The sequence below is a fragment of the Macaca fascicularis genome, chromosome 1 (assembly GCF_037993035.2).
Source record: "Macaca fascicularis isolate 582-1 chromosome 1, T2T-MFA8v1.1".
NCBI classification, from domain to species: domain Eukaryota; kingdom Metazoa; phylum Chordata; class Mammalia; order Primates; family Cercopithecidae; genus Macaca; species Macaca fascicularis.
In genome coordinates, this window is record NC_088375.1 from 133,427,145 (window position 1) to 133,441,689 (window position 14,545).

Below are 14,545 nucleotides of genomic sequence, written 5' to 3' on the forward strand. Positions count from 1 at the left end.
AGTTTCAGCAGTTGCTCTCTCACAAAGAGTATTATTCACTTTAACAATTCATACATAATCACTTTTCGAAGAGTTAAACTTTACATTAAAAAGCAAAAATCATCCATTTTCAATAAATTGCCTTGCCTACACTGTGCCAGACTATGCATTTCTTACTGTTAACATTAGCAGATAAATTTGAATTGTGAATTTAAATGTTGGTAGCATGTGCTAAGCCTGAATTTCATGGTAGATTTTTTTTTGCCTCAAAGTAGAACTGGATGACCTGATAATGTTTTAATGAACGAGAATCCAATTAAAATGCTGTTTCCTTTTTTTTTTTGGAAAGAATGGAAAAAAATAGTAAACTGCTATCATTCTGTCTACACCTATTGAACCTGTTTGCTCCTCCTTGTCTCTGCTGTTATTTTTGCTCTAGACTAATGAAAAGTTTGGTGCCATAATCAAGGGTTTGATTTAATAAGAAGGGAAAGAAATGCATTTAAGTTTCAAAAGTTGTTCAGAAGAGTTTACACTTGATAAGCATTAGAGAGCCACTCAAGATTCCTGAGCTAGAGGACTGCAAGTGGAAACTGGCAAAGCAAGACCAGTGTAACAGAGGGTGGCTTCTGTGGTTAGGAAAACCAAAACTCTACATAAGATTGGCCGCTGCAGTACTGTACCAAACAACTTCCTAACCCAGTGTATAAACAGAAGAGACTGCTCTGTAGGAGTGTTGACAGGCCACTGTAGAATTCGGCCAGAGGCTAATTCCAGAGAACACAGGATAGGTAGGGAGTCTCAATCTAGCAGGTATGCAGAGGGGCCAGCCCCAGGCATTCAGGAAGCCAGGACAGGGCAAATCTTTCAAAAGCGCCTGGACAAAAGTTGGATTCAACAAAAATTCCTTGTACTCTCTGCCAAAGCCAGAATTGTTTGGGTGGGGGCTGGAATGGAGGTGACTAGAGCTGGACAAGGAAAGTGATTCTGCTTGCAATCATCAGTGAAATCCTGGAATAGGGCAGTGGGAATGGAAAAGAATGTAAACGATTTCAAAGGAAGAAAGACATTTTATGATAAGGGATTCAGGAAATGGAGGTGATAAAGGCATTGCTCAGTTTTCTAAGAATTCTATGAAGAATTCCGACAAATTGGTAGTTGAGAATTGAATGGGAAAGATTTGTTTTCTTCAATTTTGAATGGGATATGCTGGTAGTTCCGCCATGAATGTGACAAGAAGCCACTGATGGCCTTGAAGCAACTTCTACAAGATAGGAGTGAAGCTATACTACTACGAGCTATGGAAATGGTTAGAAAGGAGGTAGAAGCAGCAAATGTAGACCACATACAAGGAATCTGACAGCAGACATGCTGAGGATAAAGCCTTGAAGTATGGCAGAGATTGATAGTAAAGAAGCTGCTTTGGTAAGAAGACATTTGAGAAGGAAGGTGACATGAGTGGTGCCTGAGATATTGTGGAAGAAGTTATTTTAAAAAGGAATTGCTTCTAATTAGAGAGAAAAATTTGGAAGGATAATGGAGGCTCACATCAGATGCTTTGGCTTTCATGTCATATAAGACTAAGTCATCCATAGAAACTGAGATGAGAGAACAATTTGGGAGTGATGGAAATATCTGGAAGTAAATACTTTGAGACATGTTTATGAGGTCAAATGCTGACTAAGAGCCACAATGAGGCTGTTCACAATGTAGAGAAACTTCCAACCTCCTACCATCTCTTCTCTCCTAATGAGTTCTGCCGTTTCTTGGCTCTGAGAATCCTTCTTTGCCTTTCATTCCTTAAGTCCTCTAGAATCTATTCCAATACCTGTAAGATTCACAGTGTTCATATCAGTTCATCAAACTGATTGATAGACACAATTCAGGTAGAGATTTTTAAACAGAAATTTTATTGAAAGAATTTTGATACAGTTCATGATTCTTTTTAAATACATATGAAGTTTAACAAAATATATACATGAATGAGTTCAAGTAGAAAATGTGAAATATACATTATAGATTTGTTGTATTGCACTTGGGCAAATCATATTTGCTCACTTCAGCATATTCAAACCAAATCACAACATAGTCTTTTAAAGCTGACATTATAACTTAGCCTTGTACTCAAACATTTTAAGAAATGTTTTGATGCCATAGTCTTCACCAAAAGAATCAAACCCAAATTCTAACTTGGCCATATGTTTAACCACCACTGAAGGCAGGGAGGTAAAAGTGTTGTAGGGGTGTTTAAAATATACTAAGAAGGGATTTGGCAATTTTCCATTCACAGTATTTCCAATATAAAAGACTCATTCTGTTTATCAAACCCACAAAGTTGGGGGGAATATCACTTGGGAAAAAATTTCACTGAATTGCTATTAAGGGAAGCAATGAAGTTACTTGACAAACTATTGACAGGATGTCTAGTTCAAAATAGAATTTTCATTGAGGCTAACTGTAGCACAATATGTGATACATAAACAAAATTCAAATATTAAAATTCAAAATAAAAAAATTTTCCCTGCTAGTATAAAGTAGAAGTTCTATAATGGAAATAACAATGAAAACAGATGAAAAATCAGTGAAGAAATAGAGGGAGGTGCTACTAAAATGTGTTTGAGGGGAAAAAGAGAAAGGTAAAAAATAATTCTGGGAATATTTAAATCAGTAATTGAATACATGTAGTGTTGTCTTTAAAGTACCTTCAAGAAAGACCTCTTTCGTTTTGGATGACAATACATCAGGATAAATGAAATATGTGAATATGGCAATTCCATAAAAACAAAGGAGACTATGGAGACTGTCTGGTTCCTGACTTGGCCATACAAAATACAGAAAATTCAAGTGACCCAGGTTCCACAGTCCCAATTCTGTCAAATTTCGATCCAACAATTTGTAAAATGGATAACATCTTTATACTTCCACTGTATATGAAAAAGAATGAGCAGGGCTACTTAAGTAGCTCACAGGGCTACTTAAAAAAAATGGCCAAGGTGAATATATAGTCATTTATTTGTGCAAAAATGCCAAAGAAATGCTGAGATGTCTGCTGTAAAAAACAGTAAATTATTGGTTTTACCTATCCTTAACTCTTACTTTTAACAACTATCTAAAATGTTCACTAGTTAACCATTTACTGAGCGTGTAAATCCATGAGGATAAAAGAATGCATAAGAGAAAGATATTCTTTATTACAAGCTTTCCAACATCATGATCACAATTACAAATAATTTTCAAGGCTGTTGTAAGAAGTCAACATTAAATGTTAAGTTTAAGCATAGATTACTACTATTTATGCAACATAGTTCTTGGTTTTGAAAGGTGTGCATAAAATGTAATGTAAATCAAATCTACTTATCCCTCTCCTGTAGTACAAAATTGCTTGTACTTTTGGGGAAGATAATTCCCTAATAAACTAAATTAAGGTCTCTCGGGTAGAAGTTCAGTTTCTCTCTTCATACGGCCACAGAGGGTACTATCTTTTGATTTAGTCCCTTAAGCAGCTTACTCTGCAATACCAACAAAACTCTATGTTTTAAATAGTCTTAAAAGTGCTTAAGGGAGTTCTGGTTCCTCTTTTTAGCCTGCACAGTTTAAGACCAATGGGAAAGGTAGGAAATAAGCATAAGGGCACTGGAAGAAGGAATGAGTCTGAATAATGTATAATGACTGTTCCCCCATACCAATTTTGTCATGGTGATTGTTCACTAATTTTACAGGAGAGTCTATTGAGATCTGCTACAACTTCTTGGATCTTTGAAGCACTGCTGAATGACATACACAAAGCAGAGCAGATGTCAGCACCTGATTAATCAGTGCTCTACTACTGGCTATATTCCCCAGGCAGGTCACTTAAATTATCTCCAAACAGCTTCCTCATCTGTAAAAAGGATACAAATTCCTTCCTCACAGAGAAGTTATGAGAATTAGAGGAGATTTGAAAATGCTCTGTCAATCATAAAATCATACAAAATTATTCCTTTGTAGAAATTTGAGGCTTAAATGTAATAACATGAAGGCCACACTAAGCGTCTGGCACATAAATACTTACTAACCTTGCCTTCTGTGTAATCTGCAGTTAGGAAATATAAACCAAAGACACCCTGGTCAGACTCACATCCATTTGGCTCTAAACAGAACTGTCCTTCTCTGCTCCTTTTCTCTTTTTTTTTTTTTGGATTCATAATCTTTCATTGTATCTGAGGCTATCTTGAGCCTCTGGTTGAGATCTGGGTCACTAAGGCTTCTGGGGGATCATGTCTTCAACAAGCCTTCCAATGAATGTCCAAACAAAATATAATTTCCTTTTATTTATTTATTTTTTTTACCAAAGTTCTTATGAATTGGAAAATAATTTGTTTCAAAGATGGTGATGAAAGGAAAAAAAAAATTTAACTTTCCAAAGGTAATGCTTTTATGAAGAGTTAGAATTTAGTATTTGGAATTCTGGTTAAGACTTCAACATTTTACCTTACTTAAAAGATTTGTTTTATGTAACATTTAATGCCCAGTTTTGCATGGCTCTAAAAATCTTTAACATGCAAAAGCTTTTCCAGTGACTGGAAGCCAACATGACAAGACTGAAATGGAATGACCTGTGAATTAGCCTGGTTTATAAAAAAATACCAGTTCAGAGAACATAAACAAAATAAAGAAACTAAAAGCAATCCTTACAATGGATTTAGCCTTGGGCAATTAAGAGAAAAATTCACTCATAAAAGGATCCATTTTACAGATACCATTTTTTAAAATGTCAGGAACTGGCTTTATAAGAGTAAAAAAGTTAAAATTAATTACAACATCTTCCATAAAGAATATTATGGAAATAATTATATATGAAAAATGAGACAATAAAAGTCCATTTATAAAGTGCCTTAATGTACCAAAAAAAGGAGGTTAGATGTCCTTTATTTACAAATCATATTTAATCCCATTTACAGAAAGGCAAATATTACACTGGAGAGGCAGCATAATAGAGTGTAAAGAACTCTATTCTGACTTTCAGTCAGAAGATCTGAATCTTTTTGGCTTTGCCACTAATTATCTCTGTGACTTTGAGCAAATGAGAGCTTTTCTGGGCTTCGGTTTTCTCATCTGTAAAATGAGAGGTAGAACTAGACTGCTTCTAAGGCCAGTCCTTGCTTAGATGTAAAATTCTATGTTAAGCAATGTAAATATGGTTCTTAAATTTTGGCATTACATAACAGGGTCCTACCACATTAATAATCTCTGTAAAAACTGATTATTCCATAGTAGGTAGGTACAAACATTAACATTTTCAGTTCATGATTTGGCTGCTGTACAAAGGTGCAAAAAAGTCATGGCATTTTGGTTACTGATATACATGTGTAGGTTTTCAGGAATGCTGACAAATTCCAAATATAAGGGAAATGACAGCACAAGAACACTGACCTACAAATAAACTAGATACTGTCCTTCACAAAGACGCATGGGGAGTTAGCAAACTGAGGAAGCTGTGGATATGTTAAGCCCTTCATCTTGAGGAATATAATCTGTGTTTAGAAAACCAAAGCTCGTGGCTGAGCACGGTGGCTCATGCCTGTAATCTCAGCACTTTGGGAGGCCGAGGCAGGAGGATGACCTGAGGTCACGAGTTTAAGACCAGCCTGGCCAACATGGTAAAACCCTGTCTCTGCTAAAAATACAAAAATTAGCCAGGCGTGGTGGTGGGTGCCTGTAATCCCACTTACTCAGGGGGCTGAGACAGGAGAATCACTTGAACCCGGGAGGCGGAGGTTGCAGTGAGCTGAGATTGCGCCAATGCACTCCAGCCTGGGCAACAACAGTGAAATTCCATCTAAAACAAACAAACAAACAAAAAAAAACCCAAAAACCAAAGCTAGTATAGCTATATTTCTGTTTGGGAAGGTTTACCAGGCAAGGTAAACTGTCCCTGAGCAATACAAATTTGTTGTCCAGAGAATATTTTGAATTTTAAAAATATTGTCAAAGTTATATTCAGATACGGGGTTTTTGTGTGTTTTTGTTTTTGTTTTTTTGGTAAGAGCCCAATATCAGGGACATTGTAAATTAATTTTATAATAATAATCAGGTAGTATTTCTCATTGGAATTATCAACTTTAGTAATACACATGTGCCAAGAACACTAATAAGACAAAATATTTCCTAAGAGTGACAAAAAAGTTGCTTTTTCTCACTAATTTTTTACTGCTGCACACATAGGTATACTGGCATTTAATTAAAGCATAAATGTTAATGCTGACTTGCTAACTGATATGAGCTGGCAATATCATGTAACAAATGCAAATTCACATCAGTCTAACACTATATAAACATACTCATGCATTTGTGTACTGATAGTACAAATAAAATGATTCATATTTTGACAAAAACTAAACTTGGAATGGAGAGCTCTGTGAAAGGCAGACTTGGGTATTCAAATATCTCCATATGTGAAATATCAGTAGTTATACATACTCAGTTTTTAAAGGCACACATCCAAAATCTCCCTTCATCTAGATCTGTCATTTTCTCTATCTAATATGCCAAAACCCACAAAATATCCCAGAGTTCTCTCAGACTTGGTGGTAGTTGCAAACTTCTAAATGACTACTTACATTTGTAGAAAAACCAGTACCATTATCAGGACACTTCCTTTTGAACTTTCCCTCTTAAAAGACCTCAACAGTTGTTTTAAGCACATACTACTGCAGTAAATCATAGCTTTCAAACCACCTGGCAGTAAGCAAACATGTTTAGAAAATACTACTTTGCCTGCCGAAAAGAGACTATTGATAGACTTCATGGCAATCTGCAGCAGTTTAGAAAAGAATGAAGAAAGTGGTCTAGTTCTCCTAACAGAGAGTAGTTTATAGATGTAGGTCAGAAATACGGGAAAAGACACTCTGAAACTTAGAATCAACAGGGATTTCTGCTTATTGATCTACATTCTTAATCATCATTTCCATCCTGCAGGGTTTTTTCTCCCACATTTACAATTTTTTTAAAGTTAAAAGGGAATACGTATGGTAAAATGAAGTATGATGGGAAAATCAGATCATTATCTATTCATAAAACACAGAGAATACTTAAGGAGAGTGTTCAAGCACTTATCTCAAATTGCAATTTTATTTTTCAGATATATAAGAACCTAGAAAATCAACTTAGTACTTACTTCCTAGATGCCTGTGTTAGGAAAAGTTCTACATCACCACATTTCCTCTGTACCTTTAATAATTCAAACTCAATAAAATGCTGCTTTAGGATTCCTGAAAGCAATTGTATTTGTGCAAAGCCTAAACAGGAAAACAAAGTGGATGACTTGGCATTTGAAGAATGAAAAAGCCAAACGGCACTGTCACAATCATTTCTGCCTTCAGTCTCCAATGCCTTTTTCTTTAATTATAAAATCCATAGAAATGGCAAGGAAAGATATAGGGAAGTTTATCACAGATACAGTAGCTTTTACAGAAATTTGAAATTCAGCAGATGTTTTAAGTCAAAATTTTCTGTATAACAGATGAATTTGCAAAGTTTTGAAAACACAGTCCATGAAGTAATTTAAAATGTGATAATTTGTTTTAAAAAGCAAATTAAGAGCTTTTATTTTCTGATAAGATAAAACAATCAAAGAAAAATGTTCATATATCCAAACCTATGCTGGAAGTACACAAAAAGACAATTTGTATACATGACTGGCGATAGTCTTGCTTTGTATAGATTACAGAATATCCATTAAAAAAAAAAAAAAAAAAACATAGCCGGGCATGGTGGCTCACGCCTGTAATCGCAGCACTTTGGGAGGCTGAGGCAGGCAGATCGCGAGGTCAAGAGATTGAGACCATCCTGGCCAACACGGTGAAACCTCGTCTCTACTAAAAATACAAAAATTATCTGAGTGTGGTGGCACATGTCCATAGTCCCAGCTACTCAGGAGGCTGAGGCAGGAGAATAGCTTAAACCCGGGAGGTGGAGGTTACAGTGAGCTGAGACCACGCCACTGCACTCCAGCCTGGCGACAGAGCGAGACTCCATCTCAAAAAATAAAAAATAAAAATAAACCATACATGACTTTTGATGGTACATTTCTATGCTGGCAAATACATTTTCGGATACAAAGGCACTTTGAAAACCCAATATGGTTTGGTTCGTAAGTTTGCAAGGTACAAACAATTTTACAAACATGATTATACTGAAGAACGTCAACAATTGTGACATTACTTATAGAACAGATTTCCAATTTCTTTTTTTTTTTTTAAAAAAAAAAAGTAATACTGGTTTTGTGGGAATGAAAGCAGTGGTTTCCAGCAGCTTCAGTGAAGACGTTCCAGAAGACTGGAGGCCCACAATCTGAAATTCCTATTGGCTGGGATGAGAGGATGATGGTGTGGGCATTCAACATGAAAACAAACAAAAACCAAACACAAAAAAAGAAAGAAAAAGGACAAATCAACACCCTAAACCAAAAACCTCAGAAGTCAAAAAGATTTGGAGGAAAGAGCACAAAAGAAAAGACCAAAAGTCCAGGAGATATCCTCTTAAATCTGATCACTTAGCTGTGAACTCCCCACAGAGCGTAAACGGCTGACTCTACCCAGTCTACTTAGTGCTCGGGAGTTGTAGTGATAATTTCTCTCTTTTAAAAAGCTGGGTACAATGTTTTGGATCGTACAGTACCAGAAAAATTTGGTCCATAAAAGGTGCATAATTTCTTTCCATTCACTACATGGCTGCAAAGTCAATCTGTACATAGAGCTGCCTCACTCCAGCCTGAAAAGTAAAAAAAAAAAAAAAGTTAGAAAATCAAACAAGCTAATAACACCCTACACATTTCAGGAAAGTAATTCTTTTCTTTTACAAATCTCGCTTTGAAAAAAAAAGAAATTATTATTTCAGAAACAAATATATTCATAAGCTACAAAAAAGAATCTCCATTTACCACTACAAAACAACAACTACAACAACAAAAGAGCCATGTTAACAGTCACACACCCTATCCAGATATCCAGGTGATACTTAGAAAAATGCAGTTCTCTTTCTACAATTACAGAGTAATTACAGAGAATTGTAATTCCCTTTCTACAATGCTTGACTGGTTGGCTCCTAGCTGAAATTCATACATCAACCCTGTCTAAATCCTCCTATGATAAATGATTAGTAAACAATCTAGCAAGTATAACTATCTATTGGGATTATTTTGCACTCCAAGTCCTCTCTTCTGTTTTGGATACGAACTTGCTACTCAAGGATACTGCTCTCTAAATTCTCCCCAATATCTTCTGTATTATCAATTTACTCCCTCTCAACTGGATCACTTCTATTAGCATACAAACACACTGTAGCTGTTTCTAGCTTTGAAAAAAACCTCATGAGAAATTATCTTTTGGGTACAATGTACACTATTCAGGTGACAGTTGCACTAAAAGCCCAAACTTCACTATTATGCATATATCCTAGTAACAAAACTGCACCTGTACCCCCTAAAGCTATTTAAAACAAAAACAAAAACAAAACAAAATCAAAAAACCCCTTTACTTAGCCCTACGTCTCCTTTTGGGCTCCCAATCTCCACTCTTTTTTACAGAAAAAGCCTCAAAAGAGTTATCCATATTTGCTGTCTACAATCCTTTTTCTCACTTCTCTCTTGAACTCATTTCAACCAATCTTTTGCTTCCCAACACTTCCCCAAAACTGTTTGTCCAGGTCACGTCCACATTGCTCACATTAATACCAATTCTCAGGCCTCTTCCTACCTCACCTATCAGTGAGAATACAGATGGTCACTCCCGCCTACTAAACATATATATATGTATATTTTCCCTTTTGGCTTCCAGAGAATATTCACTGCCTGCCCTTTCACCTCACTTATCAGTCTTTCTCAGTCTCCTTTGCTAGTTCTTCCTTCTCTCTGAAAATTGAAATCCCCAAAGGCTAAAGAAAAAAAAAAAAGCTTGGTACAAGAGCTAGTAAATACCTCAGCACTCACTCCCAATACACTTACCACCTTGTGATGTATTATACAACTTATTCAAGGTGTTTATTGTTTATTGACCTCTCACTATAATATAATCTCTCCGAGATAAAGGATTTGGTCTTCTTTTTTACACTGCTGACTCCTAGAACCTCAAGTGGGAGCCAGCACACAGTAAGTGATCAATAAGTATTTGTTGAATTAACTGAAATTCCACTAATTTCCTTCTTTCAACCCAAAATGATCTATTTTTAATTAAAGGAACCCGTCAGTCACAATAAGCCCTTTTTTCTCAGTACCACAGAATAAAAGGTAAATTGGAATATTTAATAGGAAAAAACCAGAGTGGGGAAAAAATCTATTAGCATTACCTTTTCACAGTAATTTCTGGACTCCTCAAAGCACTGTTTTCTAGCTTGACTTTTTTCTAGAATTCAGGTAGGAGGGCACTGTACAATACTAAGTGCTTGAAAGGATTCAGGAACTACTCAAATGGATAAAAGGCTTGACAGGCTCTAGAAGCTTGCCAGCAAAAGAAACATATTTTAATTTTGCTGGTGCTTCTCCTTTTTTTTTCTTTTTCTTTTTTTTTAAATAAAAGGCCTTCCTGTGGAAAGGTAAAGTTGTTACTCAAATTTAAGAAAAATATATTTAATAGTATCTGCTCCTCAGTTAAGATGATGTGGCAGAAAAAAGACAGAATTTAGTATCTATATGTTCTTGAGTTACAAATTAAAATCAAACTTCATTTTTTCTCATTTTAAAAGCGTTGATAAACACCAACCCTACTAATCTCACACAATTGTTACGTATTCATCCAATATTTGACAGATATTCAATAAATCCTTGCTATATACCAGGCATTTATAAAAGGCTATTACAAATTATTATGATTGATTACAATTATATGATCTGACATTATCCAGATGACACCTGAAATGACTGTACTTAGAAACTCTTTAAAAATTCTTATATATCAAACCATAAGAGGAAACAAATATTGTTCAAATAAATTGTCTTAATTTATTTTATTTTTCAACAACATTGTTAGGTAAAGTAAAACGGGCAAAATAAGTTGGGCTCTTTTTATTGTCTCTGTCATTTTCCTTACTCCTAGCCCTAACACAGAAAATATGGTAATAAAAAATGAAGTAGCCCAAGGCAGTCAAAAAGAAAGGAAAAACAAAGAGGCTAGATAAATTATCTTTGCATAATCATGAGTTAATTACTCAAGCTGATAACCTTCCCCTAAGGGCTTACAGCTTTCCATAAAAGCTCAGTCTAACAGGAAAAAAAAAAAAAAAAAAAAAAAGTCATTTTGCTTTATCCATCTGGCCTGATGAGGACAGCTTCAAGTTTTACAGATTCTCATTTTCCTCTTCCAGTTTCCTTCAAAGTAAAGAGAAAAGTGGAAGAATCCTATGGTAAGTCACCTACTCCCTGAATGCAAACTAAGTTTTCTATAGTTTGTTCACATCACAAAGACATGACAGACACTCCAACAGATGAAAACACTGCTCAGGTCCATCATAAATTCTACCCCTAGAATGGGACCAGGAGCCAGAGGCTGGCTGACAGGTCCTTAAAATGTGAAAACCACATAGTACTCATTGCATATCCTGAGAATAATGTACAAACTATACTCCAGTCAATATTTTTATAAATTGGAAAGGCACCTAGTTATTTTGAACACTTTTATGCTCCTAAGAAAATAAATGTTAACCTGGTGCCATAGGCTTAGAATATTTTCAATACATATTTATTGTTGTAGAAAGGATAACAAATCAGAAGTAAAAAATTTAGAGAAATAAACAGGAATATGACTACAGAAAATTATTTCGACTGAACATATATTCATCTTTATCCCTTTAAAATGAAGTCTTGACAAATTGCCTTACTCTTCCTTGTGAAACCTAAATCATTTCAGAGTTAGCAAAATAATGAGTAACTGTGACTAAATTACAAGTCAATAACAGTAACTTGAGTGTGGGTTTCTTTTTCTGTAAATTGTCTTTTGAGGCTCATTTAATATGTTAGGTACTGATCATAGTACTTGGCACATGATGAGCTCTCAATAAATGCTAGCTGCTGATGCTGTTATTATTTCCACCTCTGTTCATCAACCAGTGAACACTTAAATCATGTGGATTACTTAAAAACAATAAACTTAGGGATCTGTTGGCCTCACAACCTGTGGCTGTTCTCTCCAACTTCCAAAGAAGGTCAGATTCTGGTGGACTTCAAGTACAAATGATGAAGAAAGATAATGGGAAGATGGATAAGGAAAAACTGCAGAGCAGGCAACCAAAATCAATACTTAGGAAACATTAAAGCCCTTGACCAAAAGTTTAAAAGAAAAAAAAAAAAAAGAAAAGGAAAAGTGGAAAAATAGTAATCCACCTTCTCCTACTTCCTACCCCCTCCCTCAAGCAGACAGAGCAAGGTTAGATGAGCCACAGGAAGGGATTATGATCCTAGGAGAGTTAACGGAGGCAGAAAGTGTCTGAAACTTGGGGCACTCTTATTTGGGCTTGTGAGGAGGCTTTTTGGTTCCTTCCTGGGTATCAGTGTTAACTTCTATTTTGAGGACAGAGAATAGAGCACAAAAAGCTGAAGCAGGAAGTTGGGGGCTTAGGACTTATTAGGCACAAGGGAGAAAGGCAGAAGAGTAGAAAAGACGGAAGAAATAAAGGTAGAAGTTCTATCAAGGAATAAATATGTATTAGGCGAGACCGTCTTTTGTGTTTTGTGGAACTGAGAATGGTAATAAACCCCAAGCATATTCTAGACTTTTCTTCAAACATATTTCTAGATGTTTCTTTAATACGTTTCCTTCAAACATTATTTCTAACAAAAAGTATGTTAAATTTTTAGGATTACAGTTATGATTGTGAAGTGTGTTATGTTAAAAAATTAACAAATACTATTGGCCAGTTTAAAACATAAGATGTTAATTGCCTTCCTAATCTAGTATCCCATTTTCTTTTCCTGTTTGTACATGAAACACAAAACATAAACTTTCCATTTTATCAATTCCCAAATGATAACTTATTAAAAAGAATTGGTGCAAGGGGAAGAAAAGGGAGAGGACTTTTTCTATGCCAGCACAAAACCTGGTACTTTACAAACTGTATTGTCACTTAATCCCAAAGCAATCTAAGTACTAAGTGGCTTTTAACAATGCACTTGCATTAGTTTATATTCACGTACAGCAAGCCAACTTCTTTAGCAGTTAAAGATTAATTGGTAACTCTGAAAAACGAAATTAAAAAAGCTAATGCCTAAGATATAGTCACAAAGCTATAGTTTTATTAACAAAATAGAAAGTTATAATTCTTCGACTTTTAGATATTTTTAACCAAAAACTATCACTTACATTCTAATTTAAGACTGGCTATAAGAAAGATACCTAAAAATGTAATAAACAAAAAGCTATAAATTATTGAAAAAATCCTTCTTTTGGTCTTTTGGAACTAAGGCCACCAGTATTTTAAATCTGTCTATAAGAAATACACCTGAAGCATCTGTGTGATCAAAAAGGGAGCAATTTGAGTTTTGTTATTTTTGATAAGTAAAATTTACAAGATATAATTTAAGATTAATTTTTTTTAATTTAAATTTCATCTCATAAAATAAAAATGCTCCTGCAAGCCTTGGCATATACTAATTGCATAAGGATCATGCATTACTAGGGTATACACAGAAAAGGAAAATAAATTCATGAAAATTTCAATTTGCATACGTCAGAACTAAAGCAGTGATCATAAAACAATTTTAAAATCATTAGGTGACAAAAAGGCTTAAAATACTTTTTCAGGGCTTAAAATATTCAAAGCTCAAATGCAGTTTCCAAAACCAAAGAAGCAGTTGAATAAACTTTCAATTTCAGTCATTTTTAAAGCCAACATTTCTAAAGTTACCAGAAGAACCTCCTTCCACTTACTTGAATGGCAACTTCAGCAGTTCCTAAGCCCCGACACAGCTGCTTGCACATTTCTAAAACTAGAAATTGCATTCCTTTTTAGAGGACAAATTGTGAGTAAGTGCCAAAGTCCTAGGAGAGTATGGGGTGTCTTAGGGCTCAACAGAAGCTCACACTATGAGGGTGAAATGACATGGCATATCTAGGAGAAAATTCAAGGTAAAGGAGGGAAAAATAATCTGGAAACATCAGTGAAAAGAAACATTACTGCTAGCCTGGTTATCTTGTTGTCCTGGAAACATGTAGAAGGTATAAGAAGGATTCAGACACATTGTGAAGGTCTTGCATGCTTCATTATGAAGGTCATGAGATAGACTTACAGTGTCTGTTAAGAAAGACACCTAGTTGTTAAAATTCTGAAATAAGTGGTATCAGCATATTGTTTTGTAGTAGTGTATGTCTTGATTACACATAAGATTAGCACTGAAGTAAATCCTAATTATACATAAGATTATTTCATTAATTTATTCCCAAAGGGACCTAATGACACATTTCTCTTTATCAGAAAGATATATTTTAGATCTCATTAAGATCTTTTTGAGCTTGTGGTTAAAAAAGACCAATGGGAACCCAATAATATTTTTCCATACTTAGCATATATAAAGATGGCTTTAATCAAATACAGTCTTTAA

General features: G+C 35.0%; 1 protein-coding gene across 5 annotated transcripts in view; it reads right to left on the reverse strand.

Moving 5' to 3' along the window:
• Positions 1–1,868: 1,868 nt before the first annotated feature.
• Positions 1,869–14,545, reverse strand: part of SLC30A7 (solute carrier family 30 member 7) — an 84,783-nt gene continuing 72,106 nt past the window's right edge. For 2 of the 5 annotated variants that reach the window (XR_012417194.1, XR_012417193.1), the window contains one exon: positions 8,201–8,730. Coding sequence is in view for 1 of the 5 variants with exons in the window: in XM_015432090.4 (XP_015287576.1) it covers positions 8,683–8,730 (48 nt within the window). In the remaining 4 variants the exon portion in view is untranslated. Of the gene's footprint in view, positions 8,731–13,874; positions 13,934–14,545 lie in introns of all 5 variants that reach the window. The other 3 variants (XR_010588519.2, XM_015432090.4, XR_012417186.1) reach the window with 3 other exon arrangements.